This window comes from Pholcus phalangioides, unplaced genomic scaffold (genome assembly GCF_987345545.1).
Source record: "Pholcus phalangioides strain wild (caught in Gottingen) unplaced genomic scaffold, Ppha-v1.0 ptg000013l_1, whole genome shotgun sequence".
Lineage (NCBI taxonomy): Eukaryota > Metazoa > Arthropoda > Arachnida > Araneae > Pholcidae > Pholcus > Pholcus phalangioides.
The window spans coordinates 22098214-22122796 of NW_028301606.1; the positions used below are offsets into that span (position 1 = coordinate 22098214).

The 24583-nt window shown below is 33.8% G+C and overlaps 1 protein-coding gene across 1 annotated transcript; it reads right to left on the reverse strand.

Annotated features, from left to right (window-relative positions):
• Positions 1-1058: 1058 nt before the first annotated feature.
• Vps45 (vacuolar protein sorting 45) lies at positions 1059-24218 on the reverse strand. The gene is made up of 15 exons (XM_089240884.1): positions 24009-24218; positions 22078-22273; positions 20379-20458; positions 18850-18918; positions 18582-18719; positions 17310-17420; positions 15937-16071; positions 12355-12465; positions 11710-11877; positions 9772-9930; positions 9181-9288; positions 5963-6084; positions 3976-4110; positions 3137-3225; positions 1059-3013 (listed from the first exon to the last, which is right to left on the reverse strand). Exons 1-14 carry the CDS (start codon positions 24099-24101, stop codon positions 3171-3173), a joined length of 1680 nt encoding a protein of 559 aa, XP_089097010.1. The 5' UTR covers positions 24102-24218; the 3' UTR covers positions 1059-3013; positions 3137-3170.
• Positions 24219-24583: the final 365 nt, after the last annotated feature.

The window sequence follows — 24583 nt, forward strand, 5'->3', positions numbered from 1 at the left end:
AGCAACCATATGGCAGCTCTGCCATGAGAGCTGAACATAATGAAAACTCTTGATTGCAACTTGAATGGGGGGTGGGGTGAAAGTTTAAATTGGGAATATAAACACCTCGCTAGGATGATAAAATTGATCATAGGCATCAAATACTGTTTGGTGCTTCAGAGAACATTTGTTTCTTGCAAACAACAGGTTGAAATTACTTTGCTTTGGAATTTTTTTTTTCACACATTTGAATAAAATGCTTAATGGGATAAAGGAGGGCTTTGGGTAGCATTCTAGGGCTGAAAAAAAATTAAATGATTTTATCAAAATGTACTACCACAAAAAGTCCCATATTCTTTTTTTATTAGCATATCTTTTCACTGCAAAGTTTTAATATGGTCCTGTATATATGGGGTGATTATAAAAAAACTATCCCGACATATGGGCCTCAACTATCATACCATTCACAGAAACTGAATGAAATTTTGGCATAAGGTATTTTGATGTATGCGCTCAAGAATGATATGGAAAACAACAGTGTCACTCTAACAGTTACGGTTACATTGAGAAAATTTCGAAAATATCAAATGGCAACACCAAGTTTTTTGTATTGGAATGTGATCTCCATACTGAAAAACACTAAATAGCGTTGGAATGGCACCTGTAGCACGAAAATCCCTGGAGCTAGGCAAGGAAAAAGTAAAAAGGACTTTGCCGTGCACCAGAGCATTAATGTTCGTTTCATTCATCACACCGTTTCTTCGGCTGAGATCCCAGCCTGATTAGTTCTACACAAGGTCATGTGGAAAATTAGTGAAACACAATAAAATGCTTTATTTTATGCTGCTTCTCTGTCCTTATTGTTTGTCCTCACTTTTAGCCTATCTACCGCCGGTGATTTTCATGCTACAGTTGCCGTTCGAACGCTATTTAGGGTTTTTCACAATGGAGATCACATTCCAATACAAAAAACTTGGTGCTGCCATTTGATATTTTCGAAATTTTCTCACTGTAACCGTAACTGTTAGAGTGACACTGTTGTTTTCCATATCATTCTTGAGCGGTCCATATGTCGGGATAGTTTTTTTACAATCACCCTGTATATACAAATACATACAGTGAGAGACAAGGTATGACACTCATACACTATCTTTGAATCCTCCATATCAATATGAGCTTATTACTAAAGCTGAACCACTAGTGAATTGAATTATAAATTACAGGTTGCAAACAATATATACAGCAAATATTAGAATAAGCCAACTAAATATCAATTCTGTTTTCTTTCTCTTCCATACCTTTCATCTATTTCTTTAAAACAAGAAATGGAAAACAGAGAAGAGTACATTTATGTATTTCTTTTGAACAAAATTTTAAAAACATTTACTCACAAGAGCCTAAAAATATAATTTCAATGATTTAAATAACTAGAATATAATTTACTCAGACAGTTTCTGCTACTTCAATGGGCTGAAGCTGCAAGATATTTATTGAAAATTAAATGAAACAGTAGTTAAATGAAGAAGTTACAGTAGAGTACATGATAATAATGAAAAATAATGGAGTTACATTTTTATTGAAATTCCTCATTCATTTCTTCTAGAAACATTAGGTGTATTATATAGTATAATTCTTTAATGAACTGACCATAAAAAAAGAAATAAAATATGAACAATTAATTTAAAGCACAGAGCGTTTAACTTTTTTGAATTCAAGGGCCACTAAAATGCCTGAAAAATTTTGCACGACCACTAACTTACAGCATGAGTATTATGACAGTATGTCCTTTACTTTATGGAATAATCCTATACTTTGAACATTGAACTTTTTTTATATAATTGTCCCATCTTCTTCAAAGATGCCCATTTTAATTTTATAATCTTTACTACATTTTTTAAGAATGACAATAATTATCATAATTCATAGATTTGATTATGAGAATAAGATTATTAACATAAATATTCATCTCACATATTCGTCATGTTCAATGTTTTTTTTTTCTCAACTACATTTCAATTACCTGTGATTTCTAGTAGCCCTTCATTTTCCATCTATTGGTAATTTTTCAGCAACTCTTGATAAAGAATTTTTCATGTAAGAATTTTGTTCATTGGTGATGCCCTGTATTTTGCTGCATTTATCACCATTTCCACATTTTCTCAATGAGATATGATTACCAAGGCGTGATGAATATTTCTTCTCGTAAAATACATTTTTGTTTACTGTAACTTGCAGCAGCCTTTCCTCCCCCTCCACCAACTTTATCAGCAATTAGAAAATTTGCAGTAAATTTCATTTTTTGCCTGCATTTAGAGAAATGTGCTGATATCAAGCATTTAGAATAGCAATTTTCTATATTTTTCTCAATGAGATATGGTTAACCAAAGTATGAAGGTCTGATAGTGATTTGAAACCCCTAGGGAAAATAGTGATATCAATTTAAAGAAATTGAATAATTTAGCATTCAGGTGGAAATCAATTATCAAGTCTACCAGCAGACCTTCTTTACCATCCTCACAGATCCATAGGTTGAGAAACGCTGATTTAAAGTATTAATTTCTCCCAAAAATTTGATACAAATTGTTGGCAAGTGCATTAAAAATATGAAAGAACATGTACTAGATGACTAATGTACATACATATAAATCAGAAATATATTTATCCTACAAAGAAAACAATAACATCACTCCTTTAAAAACATGGGTGGATAATAAACTTTTTCAAAATATATTGCATGCTCTCAACTATTTCTCATCATGCAATTTTAATAAACAGAAATATTTTTTTGTGAGAAAAACTAGTAGGACAAGGAAAGAACACAGATGCTCTGTCCTTTACACAGACAAAAATTCAGATATCACATTTTTTAAAAGAGTTTCTTCTAATTTTTACAAGTTGACAAATGAACAAATTTTGCACATAATTTCACACATGTAGACATAGACGCATCTCTCATGGATCCAGTTCATAAACATAGTTAGCCACAGAGTGATTAGAAAGGTTCAAGACGTATGCAAGAAAGTTTATGAAACATCTGAAAAACAAACAAGAATATGATACATATACACAGGGGGAAAAGTTTTCACGAACATGTATGTTAAAGTATTTTTTATTACATAAATCAATACATTTCTTCTACAAACAGATGAATACACACCAATGCATTTTCTTCCACAGTAAATCAAAGAATTCTATGAGTAGTTTCCAATCCTCTCAAAGACTGTAGATTTGACTTCATTAAGAAAGCTAATACGAACAAAAATCTCAATTTTAGTTTTCAGTGTACAAGAATATGAAAAGATGTTTCAGTAAATGGCAGTAGATTTTTTGTAGGATCTAAGTTTTGCTTTCTATTAAAATTCTGAATAATTTAAAATAAAATATTATAGTCTATTAAAGTGAAATTCTGAATAACAATATTCAAGGGACTGGAGAGAAGTATTTATTGTTACAAATGGAATATATTAACAAAATTAGAAGTATACCAGGACAGTAATATTATGTAGGTAATTACCATAATAGAGAGTACTGTTGCACTAGAGCAGTGTTTCTCAAACTTTTATCACCAGCAGCTCTCGTGCCCAATTCATGGCTCATCGGCGGCTCCCCAGAGTAGTTTATAGTCAATATTTTCACTAATAAAACAACCCCTTTGAAGCATCTCAAACTCGTTGCCACCTTCCCCCCCCCCCAAAAAAAAGAGCCGCAAAGCACACTTTGAGAGACACTGCACCACAGTTTCACTGTACAATGAAGAAAAGTTTAAAAAATATACACCTAAGCCTTATTTTTTACAAGAAATTGATTTAATTTCGCAAGACTCTATATAACCCAAAACCACTTTGGATTACTTAAACAGACCCTCCATCCCACCCACCTGTTATGCTTTTTTTGCTGCAATGCAAATTTATTTTTTTTTTGTTTCATAGAGATTCCTTCAAACATACATATTATTTAAATCAAGCATTATCAGAGAAAATAAAACAAGTGATTTACCTGGTGAAATTATGTACGTTTGTTCCACCTAATAGTATCCGGACATTTGGATTCTGTTTGTTCATATTGTAAACTGTATACGACTCTTCAAATGTTGTACCACCAATGAAAAATACTATGATATCCTGTATTCGACTGTAAAATAAGAAAAGTGAAATACATAACAGCCCAAGAACTTAAATAAGAATAGAAATACATGGAAATATATCTGAATATTTTATATAGAAGTATATTTAGTAACAAAAATAAAGCTTTTGGAAACTAAATATACCTTTATAAAACACATGCAGAGGATGTTAACTCTTTATCAAAATGAAAAATAAATGGACTAAAAACTGATATAATAAGTTCATGTAATACATCAGATGGGTCAGTTGCACAGGAAGGTAGGCTTGCTCGAATTGCACTGCTCCATTCTTGTTATCTATGCCCGAATCGCACTGGACTCCCCCCCCCCCCCACTTCCTTGCTGTTACTGATTGTTGATAAATTTTTTTACCCTCTCTGCATTATTTTCTTTTCACACTTTACTCAGGCCTAGGACTGGCAGTGCCGTATAGTCACTGGAGTGTTTAACAAATTTTGTGTGGATTTAAATTCCCTCGACTTATTTATTTGATATTAAACTTCCTTATTGTTCAACATAATTTCTTTGGGTTGTTATAGTACCCATAATATGAAATAGCTTTCAAATATTGGTATCTCATAAAGTTCTCTATTCTGATAATTCTGTTATATTTTTTTCATGTTTTTCCATACTTTTCAAATTTCTTGTTTATCTTTTTCATGATATGACCACTGTTTTTTAATGCATAGAAATCAATTTAGAATTGTTTGATAACTTCTATAAATGCATAGATATTGGAATGAGGTGCTCTAAAGCTTGTGTCTACTTATATTTTTTCTCATATATTGCAGTCTTTCACATATTTTCTTTCTGCATTACCTGCGAGCTCACCACTAATTTCTTTCCTTGTAAACTTTGGAGGGTCGCTCACTGAAATTGCTAACAAATTTCATTTCACACTTACATTTGTTAGAAATGATTTGCTAATTCAAATTCTTGTGATTGTGGTGTAAATCCTATTTCAAAATTTCTGTCAAATTTTCCTCCAAATATATCTTTGCATTCAAGTGCGTTTCACACATCACCACTTGCAGCCATCTTGAGTTTCATAGTCTTTATAAAATTTGCAGTTTTCGTACACTACTAACTTACGTCCTTTTTTATTGCACATAAATTTCATTTTTAAAATGAAGGTAAAGCCTAACACACAGGATACTTGAGAAAAACGACGACGCAAGAAAGATATGACTAAAACATACTAGTTCCAACACCAACTACTATAGATAAGATTAGGTTCAGTGAATCGTATCCATCCTCTTCCCAAACAACTAACCCATCCTATATGAAAGCAGTCCAGTGCAATTGGCCCTCAGATTTGATTGACAGGTTTTGCGAGCAGTGCAACTGACTCTTGCCCACCTGAACTTAACACATCAATACTATTTTTCTTTTGTTCCAGATGGACCAAAAAATAAAGATCTCTATAAGCATATGTGAAATACAATTTTAACTGAATAAAAAGTTACCCACCTTTCACAAGGTTAGAACTCAAATCTTCAAAGTTTCTGTATTTAAATTTCTGCTATATACAGTGTGCTATATAACGTGTGAACATGGCAATTTATTGCAGATTCTGAATGACAGGTTTTTTTTTTGTACTCACAGAGAGGTTGGTGTGGGACTCTCTGCAGTAGCAATTACTTTCTGTGGTCATGTTGCCACCATTTCTGTTGAACTCCTGCATCAGGGGAGTTTCTAACAAAAACGAATCAGGTATCAAACTCGCAACATCTCTAAACAACCTTTGGTACTTTAAGCGAGTATCTTATTGATCCCTGAGCTACCTTTCCCAAAGCATAGATTGATTTATACTATAACGGGGGGGGGGGGGGGAAGAGGAAGAAGATATAACAGTCTTACCTATCACATACTTGTGTTCCACTTACAAATGGGAAGGAGGGTTCTCTGAGCTTCCCTTTTATAGCATCTCTCAAAACATCCTTCAACAGTGGAGCATGTTGAGTGTAGATATTCTCAACACCCTAACCAAAAAGGGGAAAAATAAATGCAACTCGTAGCAATATTATTACATTTTTTTTCTTATGTACTTATGAGTATCTAATGAGCATAAATACCATTTGCTAAAGTGAATACTAACAGAAACATGAAAAATTTTTTGTTACAGCCATCTTATGAATATTGTTACGAAAAATATTGGTAATTGGTAGCATAATTTGTTGACGACCCCTCAAGTTAACAAAGCCATGAAGAAAAGAAGAAAGATCATTCTCTTGGTTGAGAACATTCCGGCAAGTCTGTGCCCCCCCCCCTCTCCTGCAGCGTCACTCTTCGAGAACAACAAGTGATGCTGGAATCTTCTATTTCTCGAACGTTAGATGAGTCTATAAAAATGATGCAATCAAGAGATCAGTGTGTTGCTGGACTGTTAGCTCAGTGTGAGAACTCTCAATTTTGTGAAACCGCTGTCTGTAAATATGTGTGAAAGAGTTGCTGAGACTGTATCCTCAATTTGAGATTATGAATAATTGAAATAGCTGTTTTCGGTGAATGAATCTGTGACATCCTGAAAAATTGCTTCATTCTCTGATCATTTCAAGGACTTGTGAGAAATTATCCGGAACAATATCAAGGTTAGGCAGACTTAAAATACAGTGAAACCTGTATGAAATAGAATGTCAAGAGGGTGAAATATTATTTCGTTTTAGATATTTTTCCTTTTTTATAAAGGTGCACATGAAAGTACTAATCATCAATGAGACTACCTCTTGAGTCCTTTCAAGACAGTTTCTGTCTCATACAATATCTATTTTAGATGGGTTTCGTTGTACTTTTTTAAAAGATAATTTCAAATGTCTAAGCTTCTATGTCTCTGAGGGCCGTTTCAATGTATGGACTTACCCGACACTAGCTAGGAGCCTATTGGTGGTGCAGAGAAGGGGGCTTCATAACTTTGCATTACAGTTAACATCAATAATGTCACACAATTTAGGAGACTTCTGTATATTGCTTAGCCGGGGGGGGGGGGGGGCAGCATGATGCTGTTACGATTGCCCCCAATGCTTTCATCAAGATTTGAACACACATTTTGAATGGAAAAACAAAACTATACTTGCCATTATATTGTATATTAATTATATCTAGTTAATCTAATCATATCTATAGTCTGTTTCAGGTTAACTTTGCAGTGAAGAGAAAGGTAGAGAGTGTATTCCTTCGCCGCAAAATATAGTTCTCATATATCGGAGGTTTACGATGAACCTTTATACAGAATATTTCAATTTTTTCTATGATTTTTAAAAAAATACTGAAAAAAATAGTTTTGAACCGATGTTTGCTTGTTTAAAATTTTTAAATTATAAAAAATATTGGTTACCATTATTAAAAATCCATAGCAACGGCAACGACACTCTGGCGCGATATCCTAGAAATTTTCCCCGCCAATATCACTGTCGTGATTTTTTTCGTTACACAATTGTATACTGTATATATAAATTTTTTTTTTCGTTATTTGGTTGAATTTTCCATAACGATACAATTTTTCATTCAGTTTTACATGCAGTTACAGGCTTACACATACACACGAATATTCAATCAGTTTTATTTTCTCCTAAAAATAGGCTTCAGTGAGTTCAGATATTCACTCATAGATTACAAGAAGTGTTTCTCTTCCACGAGAGTGCCGATACTATTGTGACTTGCGAGAGGCCCTCTATGGGTGCAGAAGTTTTGGTTATAGGTCCTCCTTTTTTTAATTATTTATTTTTTGCCATGTTTATGGGATAGTTTTAGTTTCCGATCACGGAGAGTGTTGACAGAGTCGCGACTTCCACTCACACGAACGGACGCCATCTTCCACCCACCTGTTTCTCCTCATGCCCCTTGCCTTTAGCGTCTCTTCAGATACAATAAATGAGTGGGGGGGGGGAAGGTCCACAGTGGTTTGGGCTTTCATCTGTTATGTGACAGTTGTGTCTTAATTTTCACCAGAGATAGCCACGCTAAAGTTCTCTGCTCTTCCATTCCTGAATACTATATTTTTGGTTTTTGAATATTCGTTGTAAACAAAACTCCATAAGAATAATCCGTAATAACCATGAGCAGCACATCAACCGTAACAAAAGACAAAAGCTGTCGGGAAAACAAGTGGCATCGACGTATACCGTTCGGGGAAGGGGGAGGTCGAGTGACGGAAATTTCGGCAAGAAAAGTGAGTGAAAAAATTCTAAACTTTTCCGTATCATTATTATTATTTGGTGCTATTCCTGCATTTACACATGAAAACAGAGTTAGCCTGCTTAAGCTAAATAAATTAATATTTAACATTAATTTTTTCCATATAAATTGAAGAAAAAATTAAAAATCCCCAAGTTTTTGAGAGCCATGGTTAATATACAGTATTTTAAAATTACACGTTGCTTTCATAATATTGTTTGGATTTTTTTTTGTAAATAAATTTCAGCTGAGGGAAGGGAAATATTGCAGAAAAATATATGACTTTTTTGAAATTTTTAATGTTACTTACGGCATATCAATGAAGATTAAGTGACACACTCTGATACAAGATAATTATTTTTTTCTAAATTTTAAAACATTTTCTAATCAAAAAACAAAACAAACGATTTCAAAAACCTCACTTTAATTTCTGAAAGTATCGGCAGTGGTTTTCTTTTAATTCTATAATTATTACTAATTTAACTGTGCAATTACGTTACACGTAAAAAATATTTTTCTCAGTGAGATTGGCGAGAATCGGCCATACCTTACCGATTCCGCGCATCGATACATTGGTTAAGAGGCTTTCGTTCCCATAGCAACGAGTGATGCGGTTCCCTCGTAGCTTCCCCTTCACTGCAAAGTTAACCTGAAACGGACTATAGTCAAGTTTTAGTTCTGAATTTTTTATCTTGTAAAATTATGAAAACTTACTGTTTTTAAAATTAGAATGTGACTGCACATAAACTGCATCAGACTGAATATGTAAAACAAGGAATGTAATTCTATGCACTCATCGTGTGACCTTTAACAAGGTCAAAACAATTAAACTTGAACCACATGGATAGTATTTTCTAGATTTCAAAAAGCATTTGATAATGAAACTGAAAGAAAATATTATTCACCTTCAAACCTTTGATAACCCTCTTGGTGAATGTTTTGACATTCTCGGTAGTGAACAGTTCATTTTGCCCAGATTTATTTCCACCAAAGTCAACAACTGTACGGACCAACTGCAAGAAACAAAAATAAGTCAACAATATTTTTATGGTTAGGGTAAAATATTTTTCTTAACAATTTTATTCAGTTGCTACATAAAAACTCTTTAATTTTAATATGCCATATTTAAAAATAACTGACATCAATATGTGTTAACAGTATTTTTTCTTTTAATTTTTTTTGTCACCTTTGATGGGAAATTTACCTATTATGGCCTACGAATGTGCATTTTCAAAGAAAAAAAATGATCTAGTTTCTTATATAATATAGAATTCTGCCAATTTAGTATATTTTGGAAATAGTATTTTTTGCAGTAAAAAACTACCCCACCTCCTTGAGAAAATCGTGAGTATGCAGTTGAAATATATAAACAGCAAGAGAAATAAATGCATATAATGAAAAACAGAGAAATAAATAAAACATAACAAATTGCATACTTTTAAATCAGTGGTTATCAAATGTTATAATTGATAATAACATGAAAAGTTTAAATTTACCTTAATTAATCTTTCACTGACACCTCTCTTTTTCAGAGCATCCAGTAAACCCCCAACATCATTGTTGCTGTTCTTCTCAAACCTCAAAGCATAGAGCATCACCAATCTTGTAGCATCGATGTCACGAACTTTGTCATTAGAAATCAGTCGCCGAATTTTCTGTTGAAAGCCATGAGTAGATTTTAAGAGAGAAAAAAATAAATCATAAATAGTTTAAAGATGTTGGTGCATTCATGAAATCTAAATAGATATTCCTCATTACAACTATTCACTATGGATATTGTTATTCTTAGCAAAGTAGTGAAGTATGAAATATGCACAACAGGCAGGTTAAAAAAAAAATATTATTTTCATAATATAATGGAACCCTGTTACATTGCAGGTATCAAGAGAAATGAGGCAACCAGTTATAACCTCACTGCAAGTATAACTGAGTATACAAAAGTGTATGCCATAAAATAAGAGGTGTGCTTGTGTTATAACTAATTCTACAAGTAAAATTAATACACTTTTTGCAAGCTAAATAAAATCCTGAAATGGGATGGACAGGAATCTTCAGCAGGAATTTAAGCACCCATACTTTGTTACAGTCAACAATTTCAATCACAAAACTTGTTCTATAGCAGCGTTTCTCAACCTTTCTGAACTCGAGGATTAGTAAAATGCCTGAAGAAATTCAATGGACTACTAACATTCAAGATTAATTTGACCATGTATCCTGTAAAATATGGGACACATAAATGAAGGAATGAAATTAATTACATATCACAAAAGAAATGTCTTGTATTTTACGTGACATTCCTGGCTGTTCCGCAACTTTATTATAATAATTTTATTTCAATGAAACGCATTTGAATTTGTCATCTTTACAAATAATTTTCATAACTTAATTATATTATAATTATGGTCATAAATATATTATACCTCACATATTTCTCATGTTCAATGTTTTTCCTTGAACTACATTTAAACTGGCTGTAATTCCCCCAGTAGCCCTTCATTTTCCATAAATTATAGGTAACTTTTCAGCAATTTCAGCAACGATCAGTAATTTTGCCAAATTACAGTAACATTTTTGGTGAGAATTATCAATGTCCTATATTTTTTCTTATCAGAGATGCCAATTTCTGGTATATTTTTCTTCATGAAATATCGCCACATAGACACAATTAATTTTTCTTCTCCTGAAATATGTTTTTGTTTATTAAGATTTGTAGCAGCTCTTTATTTGTTCACTCTTCTGTGAATTAGGTGATAATTAAGATTTGTAGTAAATAGCATTTTTTTTGTAATAATCAGTGATATCTCGTACTTACAATAGCAATTTCAATTAAATTTTCTGGATGCGATATAGTTACCCTGAGTATTAAGATCTAATATACATTTGAATCCATTTCAACTAATATCAATTACAAGATATGAATTCATTCAGTAAGAATTATAAATGATCAAGTCAGCTTGTGACACCGCGATGGACTACCACTGGTCCACAGACCATAGGTTGAGAAACGCTGTTCTATACCATTCATAGTTTAAGGTATATGTGGAATAACCTGGGACCAAAAAATACAGGCCCTTACTGTATACAATGAATACAAAAAGAAGTGTAACAGAAAGATGCATTTAAAGAAATGAGTTGTTTGTAGAATTACATGTTTTAACAAGAGTGTCTTTATTGCACTGTAGGAATTTTCGCTCAAAAATTTTATAATTTTGTGATTTTTCTCAGTTATAAAGCTATATGGACTGACACAATCTTTTCAATATTATTCTTTTCAACTTGCATTGTGACTGCTTGAGCAACATCCCTCTATTTTTTCAATACATTTTCAATGTAACTTTCTGCAAGACAAGCATTTCAGGGTAAAGAATAAAAAAAAAAGTTCTCAGAAACAAGATACAAAATAAAATTTTCATTGAAAAGTTTTATGTACTCACTTTGAGAGATTCTGAATGATCAGATTGGCAAGCGAGTTCTTGCTCTGCTTCTGATACCTCAAGCAGCATGTGAGTTCCAACTTGGCGAGACAATTCTCCAAGCAAGGTAATATGTTTTGCAACAGTCCCCGACATCTTCTGAAACTCTGGGTAATTTTCTAAAAATGCCTGTGTGATCAAAAGCAATGAAGTTCTTACAAACTAACTCAATGTTTTGGAAAATATACACTGTACAGGATGGTGAAACACATTTTGTGGCAGAATATTTTACTTCTGACAAAAAATGGTTTTCCCTCTCATGAAAACGGATAATTTTTTTAAACAATATTTCAAAATTTTTGATAATACACTGTAGTAAGCAAAAAACATGACAGATTTTTTTTGACAGACATTTGACAGACAAACATGACAGACATTTTTATCAGATTACATTTCCATCGACTTATTCATTCATCATCTATGAATACAAGCTCACCAAATCAACCAATTTTTTTTCCAATACAATTAATTATTTAAAAAAATGATGAGTGAAATAGATAGATCAGACATTTTTTTAAAATCAGGAAATCACTTTGAAACTGATTCATAATTTTTAAAATTATTTTAAATGATTAAAAAAATTAATTAGTGAAAATTTATTCCTACTTTCATATCTGCAATAGATTCTAATTTCTTCTGACTTTTTGTTTTCCTCTGGAATTCGTCCATCAATTCTTTAATATTTGAACCAATTTCTCCAAAATTGAAATACATATTCTATAAAAACAAAATGATTTTGACAAAATGTTAATGATGTAAAACTTTTGAGAACCAATAAATTTTGATCCAAATAAAAAGTTTATCCAATGATAAAATTTTTTTTTTAAATCAAATGATAAAATTTGATTAACAATAAAAATTTGATCCAAGGTAGAAGAGTAGATATTTCAACAGCCTGAGGTGTTTTGCAATGCAGGGGGGCTATAACATTTCTAAATGTTATAGCGTGCCAATAGCTATCAATATTATTCTATGTGGGGGGAGGGTCCGTCCATTTCTGAAAAAGACAAACTCTCTGCTATTCTGAAGTCAAACATGCATAATACCTAATATATTTTACTCATTCATCAGCACCCCTTAGTTTATATGGCCCTACTTAAGAGCCCCCTTTTCCATGGAGAACAATTGCATAATACCCACCAATACTTTCTTGCCTTTCCTCTCTCTGCAACCTCTTAATACTTAAAAACTTATCCTTCTTGTCCTCTTTGCCTAACCACCTGCAAGTGACTGAGAGAGGAAGTTTTATGGCTTTACGATGCCCATTTTGGTGCATATATTTTTCCCTTTCCTGGGAAAGTTTTTCTAAAACAATTGACCCCATTTTTAAGCAATCCTACAGGAAAATAAAAAAGAAACTGTGGGGGCAGGAGCTCCTTTTTTTTATTTTTAAGTGGAATGACCATGATCTCATTCTTTTTAACACCCCCCCCCTCTGTGATAGGGGAGGGGGAAATCACTTTATGCAGCTGACACGACAAATTATGTGTTAGTGGGTATGAATTATTATATTTATCAATAATGATTAAAAGTGTTGTGTAAGCATGTGATCAACATAATTGGAATGAAGCCATCTTATTGCTGCATATGCAAGTTGGAATTCAAACTATACAAAAGGTAAGACCTTCTTTTCCCTTCGCTAATAGTAGGAAAATGAGAGAAAATAAAATTTCATGCTGCGTAAACTTAATTTAATCTGCAACATAAATACAGGAAATTATATAAGTTTTGCAGATCCTGGCCAAACTGCAATGGAATTTAGGACCAGGTCCCAGGGCCTCCACCAGGAGAGTCGGCACACAAGCACCCTTTAATTCAAAGATTTGTATACTTTCTACATTTAACTGTATGGATCATAAATCAACTGATTAATATTATAATAATTAGAGTCTGGAAATTTAGGACTAACAATGGTGAAAATAGGCAGGCAAAAAGGCACTTATAATTTGAGGAAGGAAGGAAATATAACTAAAAACTAAGGTATTAAAGGGTCCAAAAACTAGCTGAAAAATTGGTTGCATTTAATCTACCATTTTAATTATGGTTTATCATAACTGCATTATTATCCAAGTTAAATTGATTTCAAGCCCAAAATAAAGTATTTGAGGTTTCTCAGGTCAATTTCGGGGCCACCATTACCAGACACGGGGCCCAAAGAGAAAATGATCTGTGGGGGTGCCTTCGAGCTGCGAATAATTCTCGTTTATTTGATGTATTATTTGGAACAATCATTACCATTTCTATAGTTGATACATAGCTACCTTGTTCTATTGTTGTAAAAAAAATTTACTTTTCTTTATATCCCTCATACGTATGCGGGACTCCTCCAAGAATGGGGCCCTGCGTGGCGGCATTTGTCTCGTACCCCTGAGAGCGACTCTGGTCAATGTAATCAAATACCAAAAAATACAATAAATAAATAAATAAAATAAAAAAAAAATAGCTATGGTTGTTTGCAGTGCATTTATGGTGTAAAAAAAACATGGGCCTCCAGAGCCGTCATCTCCTACCTTGCCTTGGGTGAGTCATGACGTCAACTGATGACCTCTTAGGACAATTATCAGTCAACTATACACATACAATGCCATTTAATGCCTGAGCGAGACATATAACGTTAAGCATGTGGAGAAACAAATTTCTAATTTTCCTCTGCTTTTCTCAAAGTGGGCTGCATTCATCTGAAACAAAATTATTCACATCTAACATCATCCAATCAAAGCAAAGTTAATGCATGGCAACACCAAGTTCCCTATCTCTCATATCACGTATTCGCTTTTAAATGGGGTTGAAGGACTGGGGGGGGGGGGATGAGACTTTCTGATGATAATTGATATTGAAAGTTGGGAAAAATTTTTAAAAAGCATTTTTGTTCTCAATGCTCAAAATACCGAAGTTTGTATATTATGGCCTCTGAAATGCACCAATAAACCTAAAACTATATAAAAATAGGCATTTACGGCAGAAAAAGTTTAAAAAAGACTTTTTTCAGAAAAGCTTTACAATAGGTAAAAACAGACATTTATGGCATTTTGCTTGAACTTCCAGGCTCTAATAATAATATAAATGTAATGATAATATATTATTAATCAATTATAAAATTTGGGATACTTGTCGTGAAAACATTGTGTAACTGACGTTGTGTGGTGCATAAATGAAACATTGCAAGTTTAAAAAGTATAGAGTAAACGAGGCCAAAAAAACCGTCATATAAATGGGGTTTAAGAGTAAATAAGTGATTTCAAGAATTCTCTGGAAATTCAATTTCCCGTTCTCAATGGCTTCAAAATGTCGAGAATTTGGAGACCCTACTGTAGAGTATAATTACATCGAGGTTTCACGAATTGTTTTATTAATTGCGTTTTCATTTGAAGATGTTTTTTTTGTTTGCTTCTCTCAAAGGAAAAGGATAGGAGAGGGGGGATTAAAAGTTAAAAAACAGCTTGAACAAGGAACTTAATGAACGTAACTCAACTTAAACTTAAAAAAACATTCATTCATTAGTTGCATTCAAATTGTCCAATAGCAGATTAAATTAACATTTAAAATAATGCTTGACTTGTCTCAACCTACATTTACGTTGCTTCATTCTAAAAAGTAATATTTTCAATTAGACACGACACATTTAAGCAAATCTTGAAACCATTTGATGTTGCGTTCTTAGAGGGAAATGTTTCCTTGAGAGGAAATCACATTAAAAAAAGACAAATAGATAGGAAATAAGTTTACTCTGACACACTTATGCCTTTTTTTTTACTTACATCTTCAGTCTTGGAACAAATTGCTGAAGTAAGTCAAGGTATGTCTGTATATGTGTATTGATATTAAGTCACTTAATGCTGATAGATGAAAGAAAACAAAATTTTCTTTAAAGATGGAAGAAGATCATTGACACATTAAATAATGTGGAATTATTTCTCACCACATAAGCTACAGATGGAATACTGAATGACAGTTTTCTTTGATAGGAACATTTAGGATTCAGAGCCTGGTGTGTGTGTGTTTAACATTTAATTTCTGAAAAAGTGTGTAAGAGGCACTTCAATAATAAAAAAAATTGTATTCGAACATGAAGATAATATGTTTGTATGGCTATGGAAAAATCTTTAATGTATGAAGATAATCTGACTATGATTTAAAAATTTTCTTATTAATTGACACGAAAGAACTATATCTAGAATTTGAACATACACTAGCATAAAACTCATCATGCTCTGGTGAAAGTACAACTTCTTGGAGATCTTTAGTGATTCCTGGAACATTCGACAGATTAACACGGTTGTTATTTATTCCTAGAAGTTCATGGGCCATAGCTTGATAAGTCCACTAAAAGGATGAAAGACAAATAAATAAATATGGTTGTTCAAAAATTCTCAAGAACAGCACAGCATTATATGATCAGAAAAGCATCATAAAAATGTTTTAAAACTTAAAATACATAAAATTTTAATTAGTCTATATAATCAAAGTATATACCAAGTTACAGTAAAATCTAAATTATCCAACCCTAAGTTTATCTGAAATTCTCTAGAACAAACATTCATTTATTCAGCATAAAATTATAACAGAAGTTAGAAATTCTACTGCATATGAAAATTAAGATAATTATGAAGACAAGAAAACTTCACAAGTTAATGAAAAAAATGCTTTTTATAGTTTTTGAAAAATTCTTGCTTCGTTGGCATAGCAAGAATATTCTAACTCATAAGAACTTGCGTGAATTCAAGCTGATCTCTATGTCAAAAAGTCTCTCCAAAAAGAGCAACAGACCTACACGCTACAGATACACATTCAGACTGTTAGGTTAGGGTTATCAGATCAGAAAATTGAGAAAGGAGGATGCCTGCAATCTCACCCTTAGTGACGTCACCTATCCCAACAATAGATAGCGCAACTATTCTAACCAATAAAACCACCCACAACAATTCTTCTCAATTTTAAAACAGAACTGCTAAAAAAACAGAAACAGAAAAAATTCTGGTAATTTTGGCGGCTACTGGTGAATGCGTATGGGAGGAAAAAAAAAACACAAAAACACTCACATGAATGAAGAAATATGTTTCAAAGTGAAAAAAAAAATTTCCCCAGGAAAAAATATTAAAAATTCCAGAATCCTGAAAAGGAGGATAAAAGGGTGAATTTTTCAAAATGTAGGAGGAGGCTTGAAATGACATCAAAAAGGAGAATGGTTGGTAACTCTATGTCAGGCCGACATATGCACTTTTGGCACAACTTATTTGGTCGAAAATTGCCTACGGCAATAGATCAGAGTTGTGTTCTGTTTGTAAGAAAGAACAGTTGCTTAAAACCTGCATGATAGAGCAACAATTCCCACATACACAAAATATGAACAAACTGTTTATGTGTGTTATAATTTATATATTATTGTAATAAGTATAGATGATAAAGAGCCCTAATTTTGATTATAAGATCATTCAGAAATTTTGATTTACCAATTTGTTCAAATCAAGTCGTATTATCTGGGTTTTATATCTGGTTTTATGTCTGGCTTTATTATCAAATAATAAGTACTTTAGTAATCATTATACTTAATTAAAACACACCTGGTTCAGCATGGGAGTTACTGCATCACTTCTTCTGTCCATAATAATAAGTAAACAGGACGTGTCTCCTCGACGAAAATCAAACAAAGTTGCTTCTTTAGAAATATTTTGCTGGAGCCATGAAAGTGAAAAAAAAATTATTTTGAATAAAAAACTATTTCAATAACAGTTATTATTATAATGCATTGATAAGATGCTAAGACTATCATGAATTATTCAGAAAACTGAAAATTAAAAATATGCAAAAGCAAGTATTATTTATACAGTTGAAACATATTTTTTATAGATAATTACCATTGAAACTAAAGTATTTATTTCAGTGATACAAAGTAATTTCTAGTTTTTTTGCTGTCACAACTTTGATTATTACAGTAATCAATTGATAATAATTTTATCTATATTTTCAGCTACTTGGTAAGCACAATAATCTAATCTCCACAAGTTTGGGGAGGGGGGAATTGGGAAAAAAGCAGGGAAGCAAAGCTGCTCTCAATCTACTCAAAACTGGCGGTCTTGGTACAGGAAATTACTGTATGGCACATGAAAGGTATACATTTTCAAAATTTTCACTGTAAGTGTTTAAAACATTTTGATTATTTCAGTGGGGAATTTCTCAAAAAACTTTCCCCATTGAAATAATCAAAATATTTCAAGCACCCACACTGAAAATTTTGAAAATGTTAGGGGGTATAGACAAATTTTTTCAAGGTTATCCCATCGACCAAGTACATGTCTAATTAGTAGATATTAGCACTAATGTGAGTCAATCTCCCCCTTAAAAAGTCTCGCCACAGCGAGCAACTGGCCTGCAATGGTACACTATTCAATCATTACACTTCATGCATAGTTAGAAAAATGGATGGCAGCACTTTTACACATAACAAAAATTACACAGAAACAAACTTCACGGAAGGTTCACTACATGTGCACACACACACTCCAACATGTACCAATTTGTTAGAAGTTCTGCAGACGAACGTGGACAAGGTGCAGTCTCGTTAAGTAGATATAAGGACTCAAGCAAAAACAACAAGAGTAGAACTGCCATGAGGACAATGTAGGTATATGATCCCAAGTGCAAGGGAGCTGTGCTGCTATAAGTTTTGGGGGAAAACACTGGTCTACCATACTGAAATCAGAGTTTATCATTATATACTATATTCAAATATAAAAAAGCGTTTTCGGAAAGCAAGATATAATAAATAAGCTTCCATGTAAATACAAGTTTTAATGATACCAGATATGATATACGTTCAATATTTAAAAAGTTACTTTGACAGACTCTGCCAATCGTTTCGCAGCATCTGAGGATTCTTGATACCTTATGACAGGCAGCTTCCTGTGTGATAAAAGTACTGAAATTAGACCTTGGACAGATCGCTGAAGATGTTCCTTCCTCCATCCTCTACCCTACACAGAATGTAAAAAAAAAACCATAATAAGGGAAACACAGCAGACAAAATACAGAAGACAACTGCAAAATTATCAACAACTTGATCAATAGGGAGGGAGGGGGAAGAGCTTAAACTGTGTTATTTACCTGATAGCATCCTACTATATTGAGTGAAAACAGATGGGGGACCAAAGGAATGTAATCTGCATAGAATTCCTGCAATAATAATAAAAAAAAATTAAGAAAAAATAAATGCTAATATATTCAACATATTTCAATGCTCAAATGATGTCATGTCCCCTGTAACTTTTTAAATCTTGATTGCTGTGCATTAGGGCAGGGTGCCCCAAGCCTTTTAGGTCAAAGAGCTTTCAAGTTCACCTGGATGTGTATTAAAGATTCCCTCTTTTCTTCCCATGCAGCACAGTTTAAAACTACTTGGATTCGATTTCAGTTTTTTTTCAGTCAAGGACCAATTAAGTCAAACTGCTTAAAACTACTGCATTAGTGTATTGTGTATCACAGTCAAACCTTTTTCACAAGAAGTTAAGTAATGCAAAATGCTAATTTACATGTATTATCAAAGTAAAATATTTTTTATTTGGATAACATGAAATTGGGATGATGAAATAATTTCTCCAGTTCTTTCGGTCATATGTTAACATGGTGGTTATAATATGCATTGCATATAGAGTCTATGATTGTTTTTATAAGCTTGAACAATCAGTTTTTAAAATCAAAATTTTGTAAATGGGAAAAAAATTCAACGAAATGACATATTGTTTGAGACCAGTAGACAAATTCATAAAAACATGAAGATTTTCAAAATGGAGGTTCATAAAATTAAGCCGTGCATATGTACTGTATTTATATTTAATGATTATTTTATTATCAGCAGTGGCGGGACGTGGTAGAATATTTTGGAGGGGGTGCAGATTTTCAAAAATATACTGCCATCTATCAGTGATAATATGTAGTCAAGTACATGCAGGGCCGTAACTAAGATTTTTTCTGCTCCCACCAATTTAAAATTCGATAATTTTATATAATGGTGTTCTTCCCCCCCCCCCCACCCTAAAACTTGCGGCCTCATAAATTTTTCCACCTGGGGCAATCACCCTCCCTCCTAGTTCCGGCCCCGAGTACATGTACTATTTTCAATCAGTAAAGTATTGCACTGCATTCGATAATATTTGTTGATCAAATTATTTTTCACATTATTTGTATATCTATGCAGTACAAAAATAATAATGCTCTATCAATGCAACATTAACGTAAATAATTTGCACAATGAGCCTTATCGATATCATAACATCAACGTTGGAAATCATTATTTAGCTCCAGCAGTTGCCATTGGCAATAGCTTTCTGCAAATTGTGAAATTCATACTATTCTTATTATTTAGAATATTTATTATATTTTAATGATAAAAAGTTCTAAGCATATATATAATTATTTTTTTTTATATTAAAATATATTCTAAATTGAAATTCGTTCTCCATCCAGGTTTGTTACTTTTTGCACTTAAATTGTATACTGAAATAGAATATGAAAAGAATTCATTACATAAATTCACTTATGCCATTGAACTAGTTTCTTTAGAAAAATATTTTCCTTTGAATGTACTGAAAGTATGTAAGCCATGCTCATGTTATACTAGGAACGAAATTGCATACCTGGAATTCTTGAACTGATTCATTTTCATCAGCTTCAGCAAGACGCTTAATATCACTTTTACTGATGACGTTACTGAAATCTAGGGAAAGAAAAATATTTTTATTATTTGCCGTTTCATTATATACATTATCAATGAAAACCTTACTAAAATTCGAAATGTCATGAATTACATCATCAAACTGAGTGTCAGACGTGTTTTAGACCTCTGGTGCTTAATGCTGCTTTAAAAATACTGAGAAACAACCGACTTTTGACGAAACTATCTTTAAAAATGTTACATCGTCAACAAGTTATTTTAGTTGGTAGACATATTTATATTCACTGATTATAACAACTCCCAGCGAACCCTGCTACTATGTCCCAAAGCAGAATATTTTGCATTGTTCTGCAACAAGCTCTCGGATGACTGAAATGTTCTGTAGTAAAAATTCCCATACAATAGTGTTTCTTCACTACATTTTTTTTAAAACTCTTCCAGATTGTTCTGCCATGTATTTTGGCATATTCTGATTTGGGGCTACTATGGGCTATAAGGAATAAAAAGTTGTGTCTCTTTTGAATATTAGCACTCTTGTCAGTATTGCAAGAGGAGTCAAGTTTGATTTCAGATGGAGACTAAATTTTTCTTTCCAAAGTTTGCCTCTGCACAATATCAAGGAAAATATTGTTCCTTTACTTATGGTCTGTTTAATAAATTTTTTTTTGATCAATACAAATAAGTGTATTGCAAAATGAAATGTCGTGTACACACACAAATAAACCAATTTTCTGTAACTTCTTTGTCTCGTCCATTTGAAAAAGTCTCTGTAGAGACCAGACAGTCTTTCAACATGATACTTATATAGCATGAAAACTCAAGCGCATTTTCACTTCATGAAGCACAAATCTGACTACATAAATACATAAGAGGTCGCACGTACACTCAGAACACAGATTTCAGCATACTATACTGATTCTTTAGAAATTCTGCTGAGGAATGTAAACGAGTTGCATGTATGGTCAAGTGGTAGTCAGGGTCTGTTTCTTGCATGGGCAAATGGGCACATGCACAAGGCCCCCAAATTTTCATGGTCCCAAATCAACTTTCTTCTGTATTTTAGGCGCAGTCCACATGTCCCCTTGCTCTTCATATGCTTTTGCCTCAACAAAGACTACATATACAGGGCCCCAAAAAATTCATTATTTGCTTACAACCCCAACTTATGAGTAACAAGCCATGAGAGTAACAGTATAATTTCTTTGCGAGAGTAAGATTTTGACTTGATGTGAACTCTGATTGAAGATGTATTGAGAGGCCCCTCGACTAGGGTAAAAAATGTTTGGTTTGACAACAAGGATATGTTGCTTTAATTTCAGCATGCCTTAATCAAAAGGGGGCTCTCAGCAAATGCCATCCATGACAACCAATATATTGAACATTGAGTACTAATAAAACTAACTAGCATGGGGGGGGGGACATTGCCCCCCCCCCTCCCCAGCATCAAAGGTGGAGTCGACTGATCTATGTATATATGAATTGACATCTTTATCATGCTCCCCCCCCCCCCAGCAATAATGACCGTGCCTTCCCAGACATTAAAGTCTATCTCCGCCTATGCCAACTAGCCATAATGAAATACTGAAGAAAAACATTTAAATATTCTCATGTATGGCACAATAAAGACTTTCACAAAACAAAACTCAAAATCCTCCACTTACATACATAATACTGTCCATATCGAGGAGATTTCAATTCATACACCAACCGGTCTATGCTTTCTAAAGTAGGTCGAAGAAACACCACACACTTCAAATGTTTCATCTTCTCTGGTCTTGGCGAATCGATCCTCTCGAAGAGATATACCTCTTTCTTTAGAATTTCTGACTGAGCGAACGCCATGCTCACTATACTCGTCTAAGAAAATTTTGGAATGATAAAAAAACCATCAATATCATCAAAATTAGGATACTCATTGTTATTACAGTTTTAAAAAAGCCATGTTTAAAAGGCAAACCCTGGTAATCCAAACTTTTCACTAATCTGACCAGGTCCCAATTAGTTCAGATTAATAGGGTTCTAGTGTATATAGCTTTGGTAGCTTGGTAGCCCACACATCCTGTAAGAGGGCCCCTAGGGCTGGGATCTTTTGCTGTTCCCCCCCCCCCCCGCTCAGACTTTTCACACGCCCTTCTATAGTTAATTTATATTATAGTGTGAAAAAGCAAAAAATGATAAGAATTGTCTCGGACCCAGGGTTAGAGCCCTGTCAGAGTGCCAGTCCCACCCTTGTGGGAGCCATGAGCCCACAGGACCATTTGTTCCCCGTTCATAAGAGAAGGATTGTTTCGAATTGTTGGAGAGAATTCATTCAATAGAAAAATGAAAGAGAATTCCTTTAATTTTTGAAGGGAAAAAAAAGCTTTGTGTGTCACAACCCTTTGACTAAACTATTCTGGGGAACCACAGATGAACCATGAATTGGGCAAGGGAACCACGGGCGATCAAAGTTTGAGGAATCACTGCTATAGTTGTTCGCATGCTGTCTACAGTACATGCAGTGATGTATTTACGGGGGGGGGGGGGGGGAACTAACAGATTATCTTTACCCAGAGCAACAAGTTCAGAAGGGTGTAAATTTGAGGAATGAGTGGGAGAAACGTGAGAAAATTTGTAAAACCCTAGATAAATTCACTTCTTTTGAGCAGTGCCGCTCACCTGGAAAGTGAGAGGATGGGGGCTTGATTTCCCGCAAGGCCAATTGAATTTTCTTTCATGGATTTATCTTTGCATTAGCCAGCTGTTGAAGCATTCATAGCATAATCGCGGAGAGTGACATCACCTTCAGATAAGCTGAAAGACCTCATTTGTCAACACTTATCAAGATTGCAATAGATATGTGTTTTCATCTTTTTTCCACTGAGAATCTTGACTGGGTTGTCTCACCATTTTATTTCGCAGACAGTGTGGTGGAAATAGATTTCACTGCTTGTGAGTGAGATGAAGTTATTGATCTTTGCGCTGATTTACATTCAAAGGTGAGTTCACCAAAAATGAGGCGCCAGTGACTTTTTTTTTTAGCTTTGATTGAAAGAGAAATATCCTAATCGAATGAAGAAAGCAATTAACATACTTTTGCCCTTTTTCAACATCGTATCTATGCGAGCAAGCCTTCTCTGCCATGGCGACAATAAAATACAAAGCGAGAAATAGATTGCAAGACCTTGAGGACAATTTACGTGTTTCGCTGCCAACTGTAAGACCTAATATCAAGTATCTGTGCTCTAAGCATCAATCACATTATTGATTAATCGAACAAAACTCTATTGATGCATTTTTATTCAGTGATTTCTGTTGTAGTAAATTCTACTCTGTATTCTAGTAAGGGTGGACCAAGTGTTTAATGCTATTCCAAATTGTGCCGTGAACTTCAAAATGTTGGGAAACGGTGCTTTCATCTCTCCTTCAACGTTACAAGGGGGCGCCAAAACACGTGATTTCCCCCCCCCCACTGATCAAGACATCTAGTTGCGGCCCTGGTTGCATGTCCAAACAAAGGAGGTATTGTACTTTGAAATCATGTTTTGTGCCCCGATTGCCCAATTAAAACTCTTTTATAAAGATCAACTGAAGAAAGATATTTTTCTTTTACCGTTTCTTTGTCCATGAGCAAGACTTTCATGCCGGGACCACATTCCTCGATCATGTTACTCACGTAGAGTTTCGTCGCCGATATCACGTTCATATTTCTTTCATTAATTTTAAAAGGGGGGTAATTTAATAATCTTTTTTCATATACTTATAAGTCCCTGGATGTCAACACCATATCAAACATACATGTCAAGTTATCGAGGGTAAGGAGGGGCAGACTTGTTGTCAGGGTTGCCAGATCATTAAAAACTTTCTATAGTCGAAATCCGAACAAAAAAAAGTATCCTGAACTTGTGCTGCTATCTACAAAACAACTTACAAACTATAGTTTGAACGTAATCTATCCCATTGCTTCTGCACCGGGACACACACACACCCATGCATGGCCCCCACATCCTGGAGTAGGGCCCTAGGCTAGGATCTTTTGCGGCCCCCCCCACGACCAGACTTTCACGGGCCCCTTTATGGTAGATTTATAGCGTGAAAAACAAAAAAATAATGAAAATCATCCCGGCCCCAGGGATGGAGCCTTGCCAGCCCACCCCTTGTGTGGGGCCATGGAGGCATGTGACCCTT